At 49.8% G+C, this 19,440-nt stretch overlaps 1 protein-coding gene across 10 annotated transcripts in view; it reads right to left on the reverse strand.

Moving 5' to 3' along the window:
- Positions 1 to 19,440, reverse strand: part of LPIN3 (lipin 3) — a 55,942-nt gene that overhangs the window by 15,886 nt on the left and 20,616 nt on the right. For 8 of the 10 annotated variants that reach the window (XR_012154699.2, XM_073309718.1, XM_073309716.2 and 5 more), the window contains 3 exons: positions 2,212 to 2,412; positions 1,444 to 1,539; positions 357 to 628 (listed from right to left, as the gene is read on the reverse strand). Coding sequence is in view for 9 of the 10 variants with exons in the window: in XM_073309718.1 (XP_073165819.1) it covers positions 357 to 628; positions 1,444 to 1,539; positions 2,212 to 2,403 (560 nt within the window). In the remaining variant the exon portion in view is untranslated. Of the gene's footprint in view, positions 1 to 356; positions 629 to 1,443; positions 1,540 to 2,211; positions 2,413 to 5,620; positions 5,727 to 16,398; positions 16,530 to 19,440 lie in introns of those variants that run through there. The other 2 variants (XM_073309719.2, XM_073309721.2) reach the window with 2 other exon arrangements.

A 19,440-nucleotide genomic window follows, 5' to 3' on the forward strand; every position in this document is an offset into this window, starting at 1 on the left:
ATTGGGAGCTATTACAAAGTGACACCCTCCCCCTCATGCAGAGAAAGGAACTAGCCAGGATGTTAACCCAAGACTATCAGTATCCAGAAGCTAAAGGAATACAGGCTTAGCATTTCTACAGGCTTCACTTCCCCATGGTGTTGCAGTAACATTAGCTACTAACAAACCACCCCCCATCCCGTTGGGAGGCAGGTAGTGGAAATTGCCGCCACTTCACATAGAGAAACAGCGATTAGGTGGCAAATGAGTTGCTGAGTGCCACCCAGGAGTCAGTGATGGACTCTGGTTTCCTCGCCTCAGTCCACCAGACCACACTACCCACAAGGAGTCCCATCCAGCCCCCTAGCAGGGCTCACCAGGCAGTCAGCAGCTTGCGCTTTTCCTCGAGAGTCCTTTCACTGTCAGTCCCTTCCTGCTCTTCCGAAGTAGAGTCCGCTGCCTCCTTCGGCTTCGGCTTCTTCCTGCGCCGCCTTTTCTTACGAAGGGATGTCGTGTCAGAGCCCGATTCTTCTGGCTCTCCAAGCAGGCTGAGCTGAGACACAGTGGATGCCTTGGATGGTTCGGCCATGAGATCTGGGCTCTCTTCTAGAGGGATAGGGGAGGTGCACAGACAGGAGGGGATCGTCTCCTATAACAGGTGGGAAGAGGCACAATTGTTAGCCTTTGACCCCAGCCCTGTGGGGACAATCTACACAATACCTTTCATTCAAGGACATGACAATTTTGTAATGATGAGCCCTTCAGGTCTGGTACGTGTGGAATACACACGAGGACACCTTTGTTAGCCTTGGCCCGTAGAGACTGTTGGAAAGTTCCTTTCAAAGTCAAATTGGCTAAATGCAATGAGAAGGTGGGATCAAGACTTAAAAAAAAGTTAACGGTGCAGAGGGGACTAGGAACTGGATACGCAGCCTTTTCACCTCTAGGTCAGTCGGTCTAATCTAGCAGCAGCCAAAAGTCAGCACAAGGGGGTTGTTGGAGCAGGATGGACACCCCCTCACAAGACCCCACGCATTGTCAGGCACAGCAGAAGCACCAAGATTCAAGTCCACCTCTCTGCTCTGACCATTGATAAAGCCTCAAAAAGGGGGCTGGCTAATCACTATGCTGTTCATCAGGGTCCTGGAGATGCTCCAGTTCTGACCTCCTCTACATTGCATCATAAGCTCCTTGACAGAGGGACCTTTCCATGCATTACACCCGAAGAGAGAGAGCGCGCGCACGCAAGAGTACTATACACACACTCCAACAGCCAGCAAGGGCAAATGGCACAACTCCAATGTAGAACAGCATTCTCTCTTCCACTCCCCATCCCTCTTGCAGTAGGCACAAAGTCAGGAAGATACAGAAAAAAAATGAGCTGGCTGACAAGAGGTACAGAAGCCATTTCAGGGCACTCAGAGGGGTACATTCACCTCTTCCCAGCTATTGAACATGGCTTACCTCATTCTCCTCTGACTCCTGGACAAAGAAGGCCTCTCCATTGTCTCCCAGCTTCATGTGCAGGTCCACTGGTTCCCCGTTGATTTCTATGTCAACCTGACAAGCAGGGGGCGGAGCGGGGGAAAGAGGGGGAAAGCTGGGCTTGGAATCCATAGAAATCTACCTCACCCAGCAGTTCCCAGGCAATAAAGTCACACACAAGACAAGAGGGGAGTTCCATCCAAAGCACATTTTCCCTGGGGACCTCCTTCCATGCCACCACAGCCACATGCCAAACCCTCTGAAAACTAGGAGGGCTGCAGACACTAGTTTTTTTGGAGGAGGATGGAATTCTGCTTGGCAAAGGAGTCTCCGGTGAGTGAGTCCCGTCCCCCCAGAAACTGGAGAGAGAGTGTCCCATCTTATGGGGCTACCTGTCCCCATCAAGACTCCTCCCTGACTGCAGGCCTGTTTCACTTCCACCTATCACTTGGTAAATGAGGGACAGAGGTCTTCTCACATGTAAGTGAGGGACGCTCTCTCCCCCAAGCTGCCTGCTGAGGATGGTCTAGCTTCAGAGAGGGGGAAGCGAACCATTCCACAATGCACCAGGGCTGTGAGACAACCCAGGCAAATGGCAGGGCTCTCTGTCTCCACCTTCAAGCCAGCCTCCGTGAACTTAGTTTCAGGAAGAACTAGAATGGAGGAGAAAGGAGGGGACCTAAGCAAGTAGACACCAGTGCTCCCTAGCACGAACAGCACATACCCCATCTGGAGGGCATCACTTACCACTTTCTCCCTGGAGCGCAGGACTCCCAGCTTCCCAAAGCGCACGTGGAAAGGTGAGCACCGGAAAGAGCCATCTGGCTGCCTCACCACAATGATGTCAATGCATCCCGTCAGGGTGGCTGGGTTCAGGCCCTTGTACAGCTCCTTCACAGTGATCAGCACAGTCTCAGCCAGCTGTCCCACATAGTTCATGGTCTGACACTGCAACCAAGGGAAGTGGGGAGAGACTCAGGGGGGCTGCGAGAGACCTGGACACCAAGTTGTCCAAGGTAGAAGAGTCAACAAAAGCCTATTTTTTAAATATAAAAAGTCAGCAAGCATTGGAGCAGGGGTGGGCACACTATGCTCTGGGGGCCACAGCTGGCCCTTCAGCCATTTTAATCTGGCCCTTGAGCTCCTGCTGGGGAGCGGGGTCTGGGGCTTGTCCCACTCTGCGCGTGCAGTGGCTCCGCGCGGCTCCCGGAAGCAGCTGCATGTTCCCCTCTCTGGCTCTTATGCCTAGGGGCAGCCAGGGGGCTCTGTATGTTGCCCCCACCCCAAGCGCTAGCTCTGCAACTCCCACTGGCTAGGAACTGCAGCCAATGTGAGCTGCAGAGGCAGCGCCTGTGGACAGGGCAGCATGCAGAGCTGCCTGGCCACGCCTCTGCACAGGAGCAAGAGGAGGAACATGCCCGCTGCTTCTGGGAGCTGCTTGAGGTAAGCACCACCCAGAGCCTGCACCCTGATCCCCTCCTGCCCTCCAAGCCCCTTGGTCCCAGCCCAGAGCACCCCCCCCCGGCCCTAGTCTGGAGCCCCCTCCCACAGCCTGAACTCCTCATTTCTGGCCCCACCCCAGAGCCCTCACCCTCTCCCACATCCCAATCTTGTGATCATTCATGCCCCGCCCCCATACAATTTCCATACCAAGATGTGGCTCTCAGGCCAAAAAGTTTACCCAACCCTGCATTAGAGCCACAAGACTGGATTAGTCTGAAGAAGGGAGGTCTATGGAGGGGGTTAAAATTACAACTCGTAAACAAAAGGAAAATGGAAACAAACTAATGGCCCAGAATTTCTGTTTTAGAAATTAGGTCTAATTGATAGACCAAAACAAAACCAAATAGTGCAGGGGGTGGGCTATGCTGCCCAAAACCCATTTTTAAAGGTTCTAGAGAGAGAATTCGGGGGGGAGAAAAGAGAAGATCATAACACAGAGGTGGGAGAAAGGGGTGAGATTCAACATGGCTGCTGCTTTCTGGAAGCTGGGATCCCCCAGAACACTGTTGGGCCTTCACTGTCCTGGGTGTCCTGACCAGACCATGCCACAGAGAGGGAACCAATGAGACCAGTTTTGGCTAAATCCTTAACACCTGGAATGTGAGCCTTGGGTCCCTGCTGCCTCCCCCCGCAAAATGTGTCCTCTTTTTCCCACCTTATTTCTTTCCTTTCCCCTCTTTTTGCCTTACATTAAGGAGTCTGGCTTGATTGGCCAAGACCGCCCTTTTTGCAACATTGCTGTGAGCACATGACCAGAGGCAGCTAAAAGCTATGCTCTAAACCAGTGGTTTTCAACTTTTTCTCATTTATGGACCCCTAAAAACATTTCAAATGGAAATCTTAGGCATAGTTTGCAGATCCCCAGAGGTCCACGCATCACAGGTGGAAAACCACTGCTCTAAACAGCCCCACGCTGGTACAAGTTTGCCAGCTCTTAGAGAGGCTGATTGGACCATGTGCCATGCCCGCATTTCTTCAGCGGCGAGGTTGCAAGTGAGAGAGTCAGCACTAGAGACAGAAGCTGTATTTCCTATTTCTGCTGTTCTTTTCTCTCCTTTTATGTGTTTGTGTCCTGTTTTGTTTTCAAGGAAACAGCAGCTGCTGTTTCTCCCTCACCCCAGGAAAGTTATTGCTATCTTTGAAAGACCAGCAAACAGTGGGGGTTTTCCCCTTTAAGGCCCTACAGCTGAAGGGAAAGGCAATGAGTAAGGCTGCAAGTCTGGCATGGAGGTCACAAATGACCTCCATGACTTCTGCTGCTGTAGGGAGGGGGCTGAGGCAGCCCCCAGACCAGGCATTGCAGGAGTTTGGGTGTGGGAGGGGGCTCAGGGCTGAGGAAGGGGGTTGGAGCGTGGGAGGTGGTGAGGGCTCTGGGTGGTGCTTATTTTGGGGGAATGGAGGGGGGGTCCCCAGAAGCAGCAACATGTTCCAAGGCAGAAGCACAGCCAGGGAGCTCTGCATCCTGGCTCTGCCTGCAGGCACCACATCCATAGCTCCCATTGGCCATGGCTCCCAGTCAATGGGAGCTGCAGAGCAGGTGCTTGGGGCAGGGGCAGTGTGCGGATCCCTCCGGGCTGCCGCCTGCCCAAGAGCACCCAAGGTTTAGGCAGGGGTATCTAGGACAAGTCATGAACAGGTCACGGGCCGTGAATTTTTGTTTACTATGACCTGTCCTATGACTTTTACTAAAAATATCTGAGACTAAAACATAGCCTTAGCAATGAGAGATATTGTTCAAATAAAGGCCTATTACGTTACAAATGCTTTAACTGTTTTTCCCTCTTAAATCTTTTCTTAAAAAGACACAGGAAGAAAAGAAGATTTTCTGATGGTGCATTTGCCATGCACCTGAGCAGACAGTTCATCCCTCAAAACCTCAAACCATATTTAACTGTTTAGTGTTGTGCAGTGACAGATGACCCCTTGGACTCTCTGGGCCCATGGATTCCATCAAAATGAACCAGCCATTCATACCCCCAGGGCACATACAGGTGCCTCCCGTAGGGAAATCATCTTTCACTTCACAGCCATTTGTGCAGCCCCCCACCCCCATGGGGTAAGTAATACAATGGGAATAATATTTAATGGGGAAGGGGAGGCAGAGAGGTTAAGGGGGCTTGGTCAAGACCATGCAGTGAGTCCATGACAAAGCCAGAATCAGAGTCCAGACCTCCGGCTTCCCAGTCCTGTGTTCCCACATGCTACCATACTCACCCATACTGCTTACAGACCAGAGAGGTGTTTCCAAAGAGGGAAAAAATGTGCCATTCTACTTTGTGATCAGTCAAAAAGAAACCCCTGTCCACACCCTTTAACATCAGAGAATAAGCTAGTCTCCTCCCTGCCACCTAGGTCTTCAGACCATTCCCTGCTGCAGGAGCTCTCCTTGTAGGCCAGAGTCCTTGCCAGCGGCATGCGCACACCCCGTAGAGGGGAACAGGATATATAGATGAACGCCCAAGGCAAAGGAAGTACTACTCTGTGATAAAACAGAGATACGATCTAGCAGAAGCCAAGCCATGGCTCCTTGACATGAATGTGATCAGCACAAAAGAACTAGACCAACTAGAGTTAAAGCTTTCCTTGAATTATTAGGATGTCTCATGGGACCACCACTCAGCATTGACAGAGTTTGCTGCCACCGCTTACTTACAGGTCAGCTATTCTGCTGAAATTCTTTACTTGGGTCAGAATTCTCCTCACTTCTGCATGGCAGATCTCAGCTCTGATCCTATGTTTTTCTTTTGGGAGACCCAGGACTGTAACGACAGCAGAAGAGAGAACCACTGTGCAGATCCAAGGAGAGATTTTTGCCCTCTTTTTAGCTACATAATATCACCTGGGTGAATAGAGAGCCCACCCCATGGGATGTGGCCTTCAGCTTGTTGGGAAGCGACATTCCTGGGTTGAGTGACATGGCTGTTGCTTTGTAACCTGGCTTCCCACTCCTATCTGCACATGCTGTATTTAGGCTTCATTGGATTGCCTTTGAAGTCAACGGAAAGACTCCTGTTAACTTCAGTGGAAGGTGAACCATACCCCTTATGAACACAGTATGTGCGGTGTCTCTCTTTGGGAAGATGGAGAAACCTCGGCAGGGGAAAAGCAACATACTGCCAAACACAAAATATTCAAAACTCATGAGCCACACCCTAAGATCATGAATTAAAAGGGGTTCTTGTTTACCTTCTGGTTTGAGCCTTTAAAGGGTTACATTTTCAAGCTTTCCCTGCAACTGTGAAGGCTAGACACTTTATTAAAAAAAAAATCCGAGATTCTCACATATCTCCATATTTTGAAGAAGGCAACAGATATCACAAGACTGGGAATAAAATAGTGACAATTGGCAACTCTGAGCTCGCATGCATTCTTCCTACTCCTGGAGGGTCTGCCACCATGCAAACCGGCATCACCACGTTTCCCTGCAGAATTCTTGGTCATTATCATTAACGGGTTACAGTTATCACCCTATCACTGTACTCTTCAAAAGCAGATGGCAGGCGTTAATTTGCAGTTGAATGCTAATCGGTATGAGCCATTTCACTTTTACATGGATTGGCATTTGCCATCCCAGAGGTCTTTAATCCCATAATGAAGTCACCAGCAGTCACTTTGTACTGCGTGATCTTCTTATTGGGACACCCTGGCAGATGGCCTTCTGCACCATGCACGTAGCTGTCCAAATTAGAAGAGGCCATGGAAGAGAGGTGGAAGACATCCAGAGTAGCACTATACTGAACAACAGAAGTCTCTGCACTTTACACTCATTAAAGGCCAAATCCCAACCACTTCTGATTTGGAACCATTTCACAGCCACTACATACAGGTGTAGATGAATCTCCACTAGAGTGGAAATTGTTAATACTTTCCCAGTTAAGCAACAGCCGTTGCCATTCACCATCATTTGGCTCCTGGGGGTAGATCCCAGAGAAGCAGTCATTCCGATTAAGTGGACTAGACTGTGCTGTAAGTATGAAAAGTTAAGGGCTATTTAGTTGCAGGCTGGCGGAGGACTCAGACGGCTTTGGAAGGCCACTTGCATTAGGCACTCATGCACCCCAATCACACAGCTTTTGGTTTTCATTAGCAAGGAAACCCTGCATGGCCCATAATCTTCATATCTTATCATTCCCAAAAGGAGGTTAATCCTCTCTTTGCCACACACAGCGGGCTGCCAAGATGCTGAGGATGTCACAGAGCCTTGCAAATTGCATGGTACGCACTGCAGTTTTGCATCAAGTGCTGGAACTTCATGATGATACAAGTGGGATGCACCGGCATGCCAAGATTCTGTGGCACATTGTATGCAGCCCCCCAGAGCAGTTGGCAGGAACTCATGTGTAACTGGCAGCCAATCTCCTCCTGGCTAGCACATGGAATCCCAGCAGAAACCTCTTGCTAAGCAAGGCATGAGAGCTGGCTATTCAGCCTGGCCTCCATTTTGAGAGGGGGGCAGGGAGACAGTCAGTACCCAGGGAGTTACAGGAGTTTGATTTCTTTCACAGCTTCCCTGGACTTCCAGAAGGCTTTACGAAGTCTCCCAGGAGCCACCACTTCAGGAAGCTGCAACAGGGCCTATGGGATAGGTACCCTGGGGCAATGAGACTGAATAGCCATGTGACAGCCCCCAAGTAGACACAGTAAAACTGCAAGCACAGCTGCCCAACGAGTGGCGACACACTGCAGGGCTGATACCAGCACCCGTGTTGTCTCACCAACTCAGTTCTCTGTGTAGATGCAGCCATGGACCAGAGACCAAGGCTATGGCCACCATTCATGAACTGCATTAAGAGGGCTAGCAGTGGAGGCCACAACATCTCTATTAACCTCTTCTGGTAACAATAAGATGGGGACAGGAATCTCTCCTGACAGATACAGTTCCTAGAACTAAGACCTTTGTGTTCTTAGTGACCTCCCTTCCCCCCCACCCCCATCCTCAGCTGTTGGGAAACTAACAGGTTGAGACCGAGAGGGGTGGGAAAAGGTTTCCAGGCTTATTCACCAAGCCCCTGTAATAGTTAGAGGAAAGCAGGTTGGTATGAGATGGCTGAGCCCAGCTGGCAGTGCTGGGTGAAAACAAGTACTGAGGCAGGGAGAGATTAAGCATTGCCTTGTTAAGCTGAGTAAGTGGCAGACCCCAGAATGGAACCCAGAAGCCCTGGCTACTAGCCTTCTGCTCTAGCTACTAGGCCACCCTACCTCTCGAAGACACAGGCATACAATCTTAGTCTGCTGGCCTGCACAGGATGGTAACAGTTGTTCTGGACATGAGCCAGAAAGCCAGTTTGGTAGCTTAGCGGCAAGTGCTCCTCTGCTACACAAGCTTCCCAGGTTCAAATCCCACTTACTCTCTGAACTAGGAAGGACAGCCAGTGTGCCGAGGCCATAATACTCAGCCTGATTAGCTCCAAGAGAGAACAGACTTCCAGTTACTCTGTATCAGCCCCCAATGGCTGCCCGAAGCAGCATGAAACCAGACTCCAGAGGAGAGGTCAAGATTTCAGCTCGTTTCCTCCTGCTGCCATACAGGCCCCAGATCCCATCTCTGCATGTGACCCTCATCCCAGGGGCACCCCAGGAGGCAGAGCTAGGAGGAGCTCACAAATCCTGCAGATGAGGGATTTAAAGCCACCTCCCATTCACCCAGCAAGCCAGCCAATGCAACGCAGCCAGCAGAGACCTTGAGAGCAAACACTGTGGGGAAAGAGAAGGATTCCTTACCCAGATGGAAGGGGACAGCTGAACACCATCAGATGCTGCCTCTTCCCCAAAACAGATGCAACCTTCCTGGTATGCTGCACACAGAGTCATATCACTCCAGCTGCCAGACATCCCTCGAATTGTTCCAGCAGGGACATCCACATCAAACCCCACAATCCCAGCCCCATGTTCCTCCTGCACTCCCCACCCCAAAGGGGTAACAAAATCCTACCAGTTTGTTTTGCTGCTGTGCATCCCAGAGCAAATGTCCTGGCTGGGTCCAGAAGCTTCAGTGCCTGTCAGCTCTGCTGTGCTGGGACAGGGTCATGAGCCATCCCCCACGTGCACCAGTCTGCTGAGCCCAGCTTTCTCCAGTGCTGTTTCATTGACAGCAGTGCAGCCAATGCCCCAGCCAGTGGGCAGGAGTCACCTGACCTTCCCTCTTTGTCCTCTGCTTCACACCCAGCCAGACTCCTTGGTTCCCAGGACAGCACATACAAGGGGCACAGAGCTGGATTTTTCCCCATGGGTGAGCGCTGCCAGGAGTGCACTGGACAGTCGGCCTGAGCACACCCTGGGCTCAGACTGCAAGACACTAAAAGGGTTTTATGTTTACTTGGTCATGGGAAGGGGGTAGCAGAGGAAGAAATGAGCCTTCAGTTTAACCCACTTTCCACCCACGGAGTATCTGGCAGGCACGGGGCGGTACCGTGGTGAGGGAACCTAATCTGAGCTCCAGAGGACACAAGTTTAAGGGCGCTGCTGAGCAGAAACTCATCCAAGCAGGCTCCTGCCTATGATTAACAAGGCACTATGGCAAGGATGCTTACAGGGCTTTCAACGCCTTCATTCCAGAAAGCTTGTACTGCGTGCCTTCGGCTACCACTCCCTATCTCTGCCTTACCCTAGAGGGCCAGATGCCAGCTCACCGCAGCTCCTCAATCACTGGCTCAGTCTCACACAGCCTTGGAGAGACAGGACGAGACCCCCACACTGCAGGCCAAAACCCAGCTCCCCTCCCAGTCAGGTAAACTAATCCTTAGCCATCAGGGGTCTGGTCATCTGTGCTCCGCCACTAGGGGGAAAACATCACACAGTCCAGCCACCATATTCATGTTCCTCCAGGCTTCCAGAGTGTTTGCTATGGGGCTGAGGACACAGGGAATTTCACTCTGGAGGGGGATTGTCACCCCTCCTTTCCAAGGAAGCAGCTAGTGCTCAAAAGCAGGCATGGGGCTGGGCAGGAGACCTCTGGCACTGCCAGAACCCCACAGGGTGCTACCACATCCACACAGCACGCATGGGTCATTTATAACAGGGTAGTGTACTTCAGCCTTAGGGCCCAGCGAGCCTTGGTAACCGGGGGCTGCTTCGTGAATCCCAGGACCCAATTCCTACCTGATTGGTCAGCCGGGGGGGGGGCGGGAAAGCCAGGGGAAGATTCAGGACCCCTCCCCCCCACCCCAAACGGAGCCTGGGTCGTTCAGACAGGTCTGTCCTTTTGTGATAAGGAAGGCAGTCAGTCATCCCCCCTTGCTCCCCAGCTTGTGCCCTAAGGGGCTCATCCTGCTCCCCCAAGCTGTAGAGAGAAGCAATACGAACCTCTGCCCCCTCCAGAGGGACCACACTGAACTACCCCAGCTACTTCCTTAGCACTCCTGCAGGAGGCAGGAAGTGCTTGCAAGCAGTCACCAAGCCCAGCACCAACACATATCAACATCTGGTGCCCCAACTCATCCATACGCAGTATCCAGCCCAAGCAGCAGCCCGGGGCAGAGCTCTTGGAAGTCAAGGGGGAGACCTTCCCTCCTCACCCCGCTTTGCGAGATTATGAAAGGTACAGGGGGGGGGGCGGCACCTTCTGCTGCTGGCTTTTGAGGGGAGCTGCATTTTGATATTTATTGGTGTGTCAGGATCCAGATGGTGATTTTCAGCCCACGGGGAATTTCCTGGTCTAGACACAAAGGGTAAGGCTACCTAGCAATCAGGAGGTGCGACTGCAGCACCCGTAGGCATACTCAAGCCAGCTTGCTAAAAAACAGTATAGCCTCGGTGGCAGGAGGAGCTGCGGGAGTACAATCCCACTAGTCCATACTCATGTGGGTGTTTTGTCTTCTGCACCTACACCTAACTTAGCACCACCCATCTCACACACACACGCCTCTAACAGCCTCACAATTTCTCTTCACCATGTGGTTGCCCATTTACCGTGGGGCGTTGCCAGAACAGACACATTAAAGATGGCAAGGCACTCAGATAGTATACAAGCACTAAGAGAGTCAGGATTTTCCAAAGCATCTATTGATCTGGCTGCCCAGCTTGAAATGGCTTTAAAGACCCAGTGTTCAGAAAGAGTGCCTACCCTCTGAAAATCAGGCTCTGTTAAGGGGTCTCAAATTGGGCTCCCAACAAGTCTTGTCCAGAGTCCATGCTCTAGATGGCTGTCGGGCCAAGGGCATGAACTGGATGCAGTATAGTTCGATACAATCAGAGAGGCATGAGCTCTTCATTAGGACTGGCTGAAAGCTTTTCATCAACTGGGTTCTCAACTAACCTGAGTATTCCCATAAGTGTCTGCTTTCCACTGAAAACTTGCAGCCAAGGTGCCTAGGAGCAGTTGTAGTTTGGTTACCTCACATGCCCATTCCCCTCCACAGGCCAGGGTTCTCAGCCAGACTACATTTCCCAAGAGGGTTGACTATGTTGCATCATGGGAGATGTAGTTCAACCAGGAAGCTTGGCCTAGAAAGGATAATGGGAGCTTGACCCAAACTACAATTTCCCTGAGGCAAAGTCAGAGCATTTCCAAACCCATGTTCTTTCCCTCTGTTAAGGGGGGGAAGGGGGGAATCTGCAGAGAATATTAAAACAAAACAAAAGCCACACAGCACAGCTCTAGTTTAGATTAGGTGGAACACGTTGACAACTATGCGTAGGGCTCTACCAAATTTACGGCCATGAAAGATGCATCACGGACCATGAAATCTGGTCTTTTGTGCTTTTACCCTAGTCTAAACAGCTTTCACAGGGGAAACCAGCATTTCTCAAATTGGGAGTCCTGACCCAAAAGAGTTTTGGGAGCATGGGTCACAAGGTTATTTTAGAGGGGGTCATGGTATTACCAGCCTTACTTCTGTGCTGCCTTCAGAGCTGGTGGCTCAAGAGCAGCAGCTGTTGGCCAGGCGCCCTGCTTTGAAGGCAGCACCCCAACAGTAGCAGTGCAGAAGTAAGGGCGACAATACCATACCATGCCACCCTTACTTCTGTACTGCTGCTCTGCTTTCAGAGCTGCTCTCCAGCGGAAGGAAGCAGTACTGCAACACTTCCTATGATAACCCCCCCAAAAGACACAAACTCCTTTTTGGGTCAGGACCCTTACAATTACAACACTGAAATTCCAGATTTACATAGCTGAAATCATGAAATTTACTATTCTAAATTCCTATGACTGTGAAATTGACCAAAATGGACCATGAATTTGGCAGGGCCCTAACTATGCGGATCGTCTGTTGGCTTTTGAAGGAACTGAAGTACCTACATACTTTTTTCTTCTTATAATCCTACCCACTCAGGTACACAGGGCACCACCAGTTTTCACCATTTATTTTGGTCTTGTGCTAATCTGTTTGTGCTTCCAAGAGTCATGTTGACAGATTCAGTTTCTTCCTCTATACAACGTTTCCTCTAGGTCAGCCTCTCTTTCGAGGCAGCATTCATGTTCTCTTTTGACATGGAAGCCATGCTTTAGGTATGCCACCAACATGTTCTAAATATGCCTCTTGTGAAGTTGTCTCAAGCATAAGCATAGTGTAAAAAGTTGGGGCTAAGTAAGGTGTGCATGAAGGGGGTGGAGATGGGGGAAGGGTCAGGAGAGAAGACAGCAAAACTTACAGCTTACTCAGCAGTTCTCTTTTTCACAGCACACAGACAGACGTGGACTGATTAAAAACAGAAGCGTGGGCAGAGCCTAGGCAAGAGAGTTAGGTGGGGACAGCATCTGGGAGCTGCATAAAGGTGAGGAGAGATATGAGATTCAGTGAACAGACATGATGGAGGTGATTGCAGCATTCAAAGCAGGATATAACAGGAGCTTGGAGTGGAATCTTGAACTACGGGAAGAATGAGTTTTGGAAATACTCAAAAGTAGCTACCAGATCTGCTATGTGGGCTAATGGATGGTGCACTGGGCTGAGACTCCAGAGCGGAGCTATTTTTTAGTTCGCTGGCCAAAAAACACCGCTTTAAAAAATTGTTTTGGGACCAAAAAAACATTTCATTTAACTCAGAATTTTTTTATTTTTAAAAACAGTTTTTAAAACCAAATCTAGCTAAATTTTGAAACATTCTGTGTTGAAAGTCTCAAAATAAGTTGTTTCAAGAGGTTTTATTTATTTAGCCAAATCTAATTTGAATACAGTAGTTTTGTTAGAGCCAATCTGAGTTTTCTGGTGAATAAGCTGTTTGTCTGAAATAGAGGTTCTCAACCTATTTACCATTGTGGGCCGCATATGAGGCTCTCAGTTTTTATACCACACACACACACACACAGAGTACGTCTCCAAAAAAATGGTGTAGTATTTGTTATATGACAGCAATACAAGTCAAATCCATCTACTACCTTTCATTTCAACACTAGCAAATATCTACCAAGAGCATTTTAAATTAACAAAATACATCAAAACATTAACTGTTAAAATGAATTAACTTACAAAAAGGGTGGCATGGCATATTGTACTTTCCAGACGCTCAGCCCAGCTGCGCTGCCAGCAGTAGTGTGGAAGTGTGTCTGCAAATCCTGCTTGCAAAGATGGGGAGCCCTGCCTGGTGCAGGGTGTCCCCCGAGCCTGGGACTGCCCCCCGCATGCACCCAGCCCTCAACTCCCCCATCCAGGGACCATGCACCAGTATCTAGACCCCATCCAGAGACTCACCCCCGCCCCCACACCTAGAGTCTGTTCCCCAGGCACCAGCTGCACCCCCTCCCCATGCCCGCTGGTCTCCTACCTCGGCTGCACATAGCTCAGCAGTGCAGCCCACCTGCCACTGCAGTCCTAGTACCGGGGATCCTGCTCCAACCAGGGTCACTGGTCCCATGATCCTGAGGGGTGGTGGACCACACTGAGCACTCTGGCCTCCTACGGATGCTGCCAGGCCCAATCCTGCCAGGGGAAAGGTGCTGATGCTGGGCCTGATCCTGCATGGCCCCATTTTTACACTCTCTCCCCCTGGTGGCTCTGTGCCTGGGGCAGGTGCCCTTCCTGCCCCACCCTAGTCACTACCCTGAGAACGTCACATGGGCCACAGCTGTGCGCTGACAGACCAGTGGTTCTCAGCCCGTGGCCAGAGTGAGCGGGGTGAAATGTTTTAGGAGACTTGGGTTCTATTCCCTGTTCTGCCAATGAGGTGCTGTGTGACTTCTGACAAGTCACTTCATCTTTCTGGTTCCCCTCTCACGCTGATTCTCTCTTGTCTGTTCAGATTGGGCACTCTTCTGGGCAGGGACTGTCTCACACTATGGATGTGTGCAGCACCTGGCATAATGAGGTTCCAATCCCAGTCAGGGCCCCTATCTGCTACTGTAATACAATTTCATTTTGAACAAGTGCAGTCTAATGAGGGCCTGGCTGCATGGAGGGGACAAGTCAGGAGGTCAGAGGCTGCAGACTTTAGTGGCAGAGGACACAGCATTAGCAGTGAGAAGATTTGGAAGGAAGTGAAGCCACTTGAGATACAGGAGCATAACCAAGGGGCAGAATTTGTCTCAGCAGGTCTAAAAACAACGGCCAATGGCTATCACCGGGAACTGAACTTTGGACCTCTCCAGCCAACTCAGTAGCCTCTACAGCTTGAGCTAAAGAGCTATGTTTACTAATTGGCAGCTATAGCAGACTCTTAACCTCTGCGGATAGGGGAAGGGAAGAGAATGGGTGGCATAGACTAGTTACCTCCCTTTTAAAACCACACCTCTTCCTTGCTCCTTCCCGCAGCCAACTCTGCTCCAGAAGGAGATTGGAGCTAGAGAAGCTAATTTAGGAATCAGCACCAGAGGCAATAGCTGAATCCAATGGATCCCTCAGGGAGGGTGTATAGAGGCAAGGAGGGATTCTAGCTAGCATCCAGTGGATTACCTGTCTGTAATGGGATCTGCAAAAAACAAGCCATTTCCTACAGCATCACAGAAAATCCACTCTGTCTATAGGCATTAGCTGGGGGTAGAAAGCACTTTGAGGCCAATATCATTAACCGCTTTAGTCTCAAGAGTGGGTGACCAGATGTCCTGTTTTTATAGGGACAATCCCATTTTTGGGGACTCGCTCTTATATAGGCACCTATTACCCTCCACCCCTGTGCTGTTTTTTTCCACAGTTGCTATCTGGTCCCCCTACCCAAGAGCTGTAGTTGCAACCCACAGTAATTCAGCAGTGAAGGGCTTAACTGGGGTTTTCAGACAAGCTGAGTTGACAAATAAAAGGAGTGCGTGGGAGGGGGAGAGTCCAATTACAAACAGAAAAATAACCCCAAGTTAAAGCAGAAAGCATCTGCCCCCTACTTCCACTGACCCTAAGCCAGGCACTCCTATCCCAGCTCACCCCACCACCCAGGGTACCTCAGCACACCCCCAGAGAGACAGCCCCAAATGGGAATTCACCACTGGAGCCTCTCCCCGCAGCATGATGGTTATGACCACCACTGACTCAGGAGTCATATTTCAACCCCCCAGATTTGATCACGGAGAACCAGTGGTTTGGTGCTGCCCATCAGAGTGGTAAAGTTCAGACCTAGTGTCCAGGATGATCTCTTCATACAGCAGGCAATGCCACACACTGCTTAGAGACCTCTGTGAGCCCCACATTCAGAGGCAGTAGGAAGTGAGTGTTTTTCAACCTTAGCCCCCCCACCCCATCTTCTCCACAGGCTTCATACTGAATTCAGCAAGTCTGTTGGGAGTAATAAAAAGTCCTCCTCTTTCTAGCCTCTCAAAATCCTCAGGCCAGCCCTGAGCATGGAAGTCCCATCACAGTGGGCAGGAGTCAATTGCTTTCGGAAAGGGGTGTGTGTAAATAAATAAATAAAAATATATCATGGTCAGGTCCAGCCAAATAATGCCAAGGCAAACTCAGAAGATAAATAGATACGCGAGGGGGAGGAGTCAGAATCTGGGGGCCTAAAACCTGGCTAATTTGTAACCCCACCCTTAAAAACGAAAGGGAACAGCTTGACAACACCTCAGCAACCAGGATGTGGGCTGCAACTAAGTTTCCCCTTTCCAAAGGCCACAAGACAGGTCACACAGCACTTCTGCCACAGCAATTGAAGAGCCCAGCTTTATAGCTAGAAGGATCTCCCAGGATAAGCCAACTACTATCTGTACTTTGCTAGAATGCCCCCAGTTTAGCACACCTTGAGCTCCTATAACTGCCTGACACAGAGGGAGCTAGAAGAGGGGAGTAGGGGAAAAAAGACAAACAATATCATTTCCCTTGGCTACCAGGGAAATTGAGGACACGGGATTAATGCTTTGTACAAGTGCTACTGCATTATGAAAGTTGCTTCTCCCCCAAGCTATTCTGTATACACCTTTTACAGCAAGATTCCTTCTTTCTCATCAGTTACACTGGCCCAAGATATTCACACATTATAAGTCTTCTCTTTTTACATCCTGCCAAGAGGAGGAGGGCAGCATTACCCAAACATACAGCTTTATTTGATCACTTGTTTAGCCCCCCCTACCTTGACAGCTGCTTAGCTTCAGTTGGCTGCTCCTAGACTTTGAAACAGACACGCTCTTAAAATGCTAGCTGGCTGCTACCTACACACGGGCATTTTCTTTCTGCTTCTCTCTTAGCTCTACTGCCTTACCTGAAACTTCCTGCTTCCCTCTTACCTGATCCAGGGTGGAGCCTGCACCCTAACCAGTGTCAGGTCATCACTGATCTGCCTCACCTTAAGCCTATCAGAGCTTTAGGAGCTCTAGAGACAGGACCTCATTGAACCAGGCAGCTGACAGCAAACATGAATGGCTGCAGCTGTGGGTCCCTTCATCCCTGCCCATTTTCCTCCTCTCTCATACTCCGGTGGCTCCAGATACTTGTCAGACCTGCCAGATGTCACTCGTTTGTAGGACGACTTCTTCCTGTTTCATTAATTTGCAGACAGGTGCGGTGCCTCTCCCAAAGAAGGATTTTGCAATGTCATTGCAATAATACGCTTAGGGCTAGACTTTCCAAAAAAGCCAGCTCCCATTTAGGCACCTCAATTAGTGGGCAGATTTTCTAGAGGGTGGGGTGCTGAGCTCTGTGGAGAATCCTGGCCATTGGGGTCACAATGGAAGGTTCTGGGAGCTCACCTGTTTGAAAAACTGAGCCCTATGAGTGCTGAGTTTTCTGGAAGCTCTATCCCTTAATCCCTCCCTCATAGTGGTTTGAAATCTCCCACATTCAAGTGCTGGGAGCCTCTGCAGGGCTGAGCTAGTCTGCTGTTACTGCTAAATACTAAGATAGTCCTTCGAACTGAGGGGAAGGACTGCAGAGATGGGTAATCCAATGGGTGCTTTTGGTTTGTAAAGCTTCGTTGAAGGGTTTTTGGTTTTGCAGGTGTTGTTTGGATATAGGTTCCTTTTTCCCTGCAAATTTGGATGAATGGCTCTGGTTTTGGCCAGTCTCCAGGGCCAAATCAGTTTGCTTCATTTTTATTCAGTCCTTAATGGCAGACCATAACTTAAATAAAACCAGGGTGCCTAAGCACTGCAGCAGATGGTGTCGTGGGACATTGTATTAGCCTTTCACTTCTGTTCTTTGGAAACTGACCATGGGCTCAAGTTGAGGCAGTGTTATCTCTGCTGCTGGAAGCTTCTTAAAGTGTGGCATCCAAACTTGACAATGCATTACATAGACAATGAGCTTAATGACCATGGCTGCACTGTATTAATATGCGTACAGTTCTCACTCAACTCCCAAAGTGCTGGCCCACCAGGCACTGGGCTCAGTGACCTGAGGAAGTTAGAGGCAGGCTACTCTTCTTTGGAATGGGAGTGCCCCTGGAACACTTCAGACCCAGCAAACCCTCTGTCAAAATCCAAAGACGCTTTGTTGCTCTGTCTGGATAGTCTCAAATTTCCCAAGGAAAATAGTGAAACCTGGGACAGATGGTGACATAGGCAGTCAAAACCACTTGAACTATCCACCCAAATCCCTATCTGTAAAAAGGAAAGCAGTATTTCCTAGTGGATAGAGCACTGGACTGGGACTTGGGAGACCTGGCTTCTATTCCGTTTGGACACTGGCCTGCTGGGTGACCATGGGCAAATCATTGCATCTCTTTGTGCCTCAGTATCCCCATCTGTAAAAGGGGGGTTAGGAATCTGACCTCTTTTGTAAAACGCTTGGACATCACCCGATGAAAGGTGCTATATAAGAGCTAGGTATTAGGATTTTATGATCTATGCCAGGGATCGGCTACCTTCAGCACGTGGCCTGTCAGGGAAAGCCGCTGGCGGGCTGGGCTGGTTTGTTTACCTGCAACGTCCGCAGGTTTGGCCGATCGCTGCTCCAGGCCAATGGGGGCTGCGGGAAGCGGCAGCCAGCACATCCCTCAGCCCCTGCCGAGTCACAAGGAAACTCCTTGTGGAAACAAGTAACGAAACTCCTAAGATTAGAGTTGAATTTAACAGTCTGTTCGTTTCTGGGTTCATATACTGTACCCATCAGCATGGTATCTGAGCGCTGCTGCATTTGAATCAACCCAAACAAAGTGCAATTCATGGGGGGAGAAACCACATGAACTAAAACCCGCTAAGCGACTTGTCAAAAAAAGCTATGTGACAGAAACCCAGCAAGATTTGTCCAGCCCTGCCCGAGTTCTGACACACTGGGGTTATAACCCGGGTTTCACCGCAAGGTGGCAATCTTTCATCTCTTTAAAAAACAGGAGTACTTGTGGCACCTTAGAGACTAACACATTTATTTGATCATAAGCTTTCGTGAGCTACAGCTCACTTCATCGGAGGCATGCATCTGATGAAGTGAGCTGTAGCTCACGAAAACTTATGCTCAAATAAATGTGTTAGTCTCTAAGGTGCCACAAGTCCTCCTGTTCCTTTTGCGGATACAGACTAACACAGCTGCTACTCTGAAACCTTTCATCTCTTTCCGTCTCTGTCCATTCATCATCTTCAGATACGCCGCACAATTCGGACTCAAATTCTGTGCACAGCAGATACATGCATCTTCCACGACAGTCCCCAGGAGATGCACAAGCACATCACGGAGAAGACTCTGGCCCTATCCTAATTAACATCTTCCCATCTCATGACTGTATGTATATACATAGGTGCTGGAACTAAGGGTGCTGCTGCACACCCTGGCTTGAAGTGATTTCCATTATATACAGGGTCTACAGTTTAAACAGCTCTCAGCACCCCCACTATAGAAATTGTTTCAACACCCCTGTGTATACAGCGACCAAAGTTTTCTATTAACGGCAGCTTGAGCCTTTTATAGAGCCCCCAGTAAAGAATTCTAATGATTAATAGCATATCACTATGGCACCATTAACATCTGCAGTGCTCTGACAGAGACCCGGTCCCTGTGCAAAAGAGTGTACAAAGTAAGGGTCTGATGATCCTACTTCCTATACGTTAATGGCAAAGCCCTTCTTCTTTTCAATGGGAGCAGTGCGGGGCCCTAAATGAGAGAGACATAAGCAGATAGATGCAGATTCTCAAAAGGTATCTAGGTGCCTAGCTCCCACTGAAGGCAATGGGAGCCAGGTGCC

This window comes from Lepidochelys kempii, chromosome 13, assembly GCF_965140285.1.
Source record: "Lepidochelys kempii isolate rLepKem1 chromosome 13, rLepKem1.hap1, whole genome shotgun sequence".
Classification (NCBI taxonomy): Eukaryota; Metazoa; Chordata; order Testudines; family Cheloniidae; genus Lepidochelys; species Lepidochelys kempii.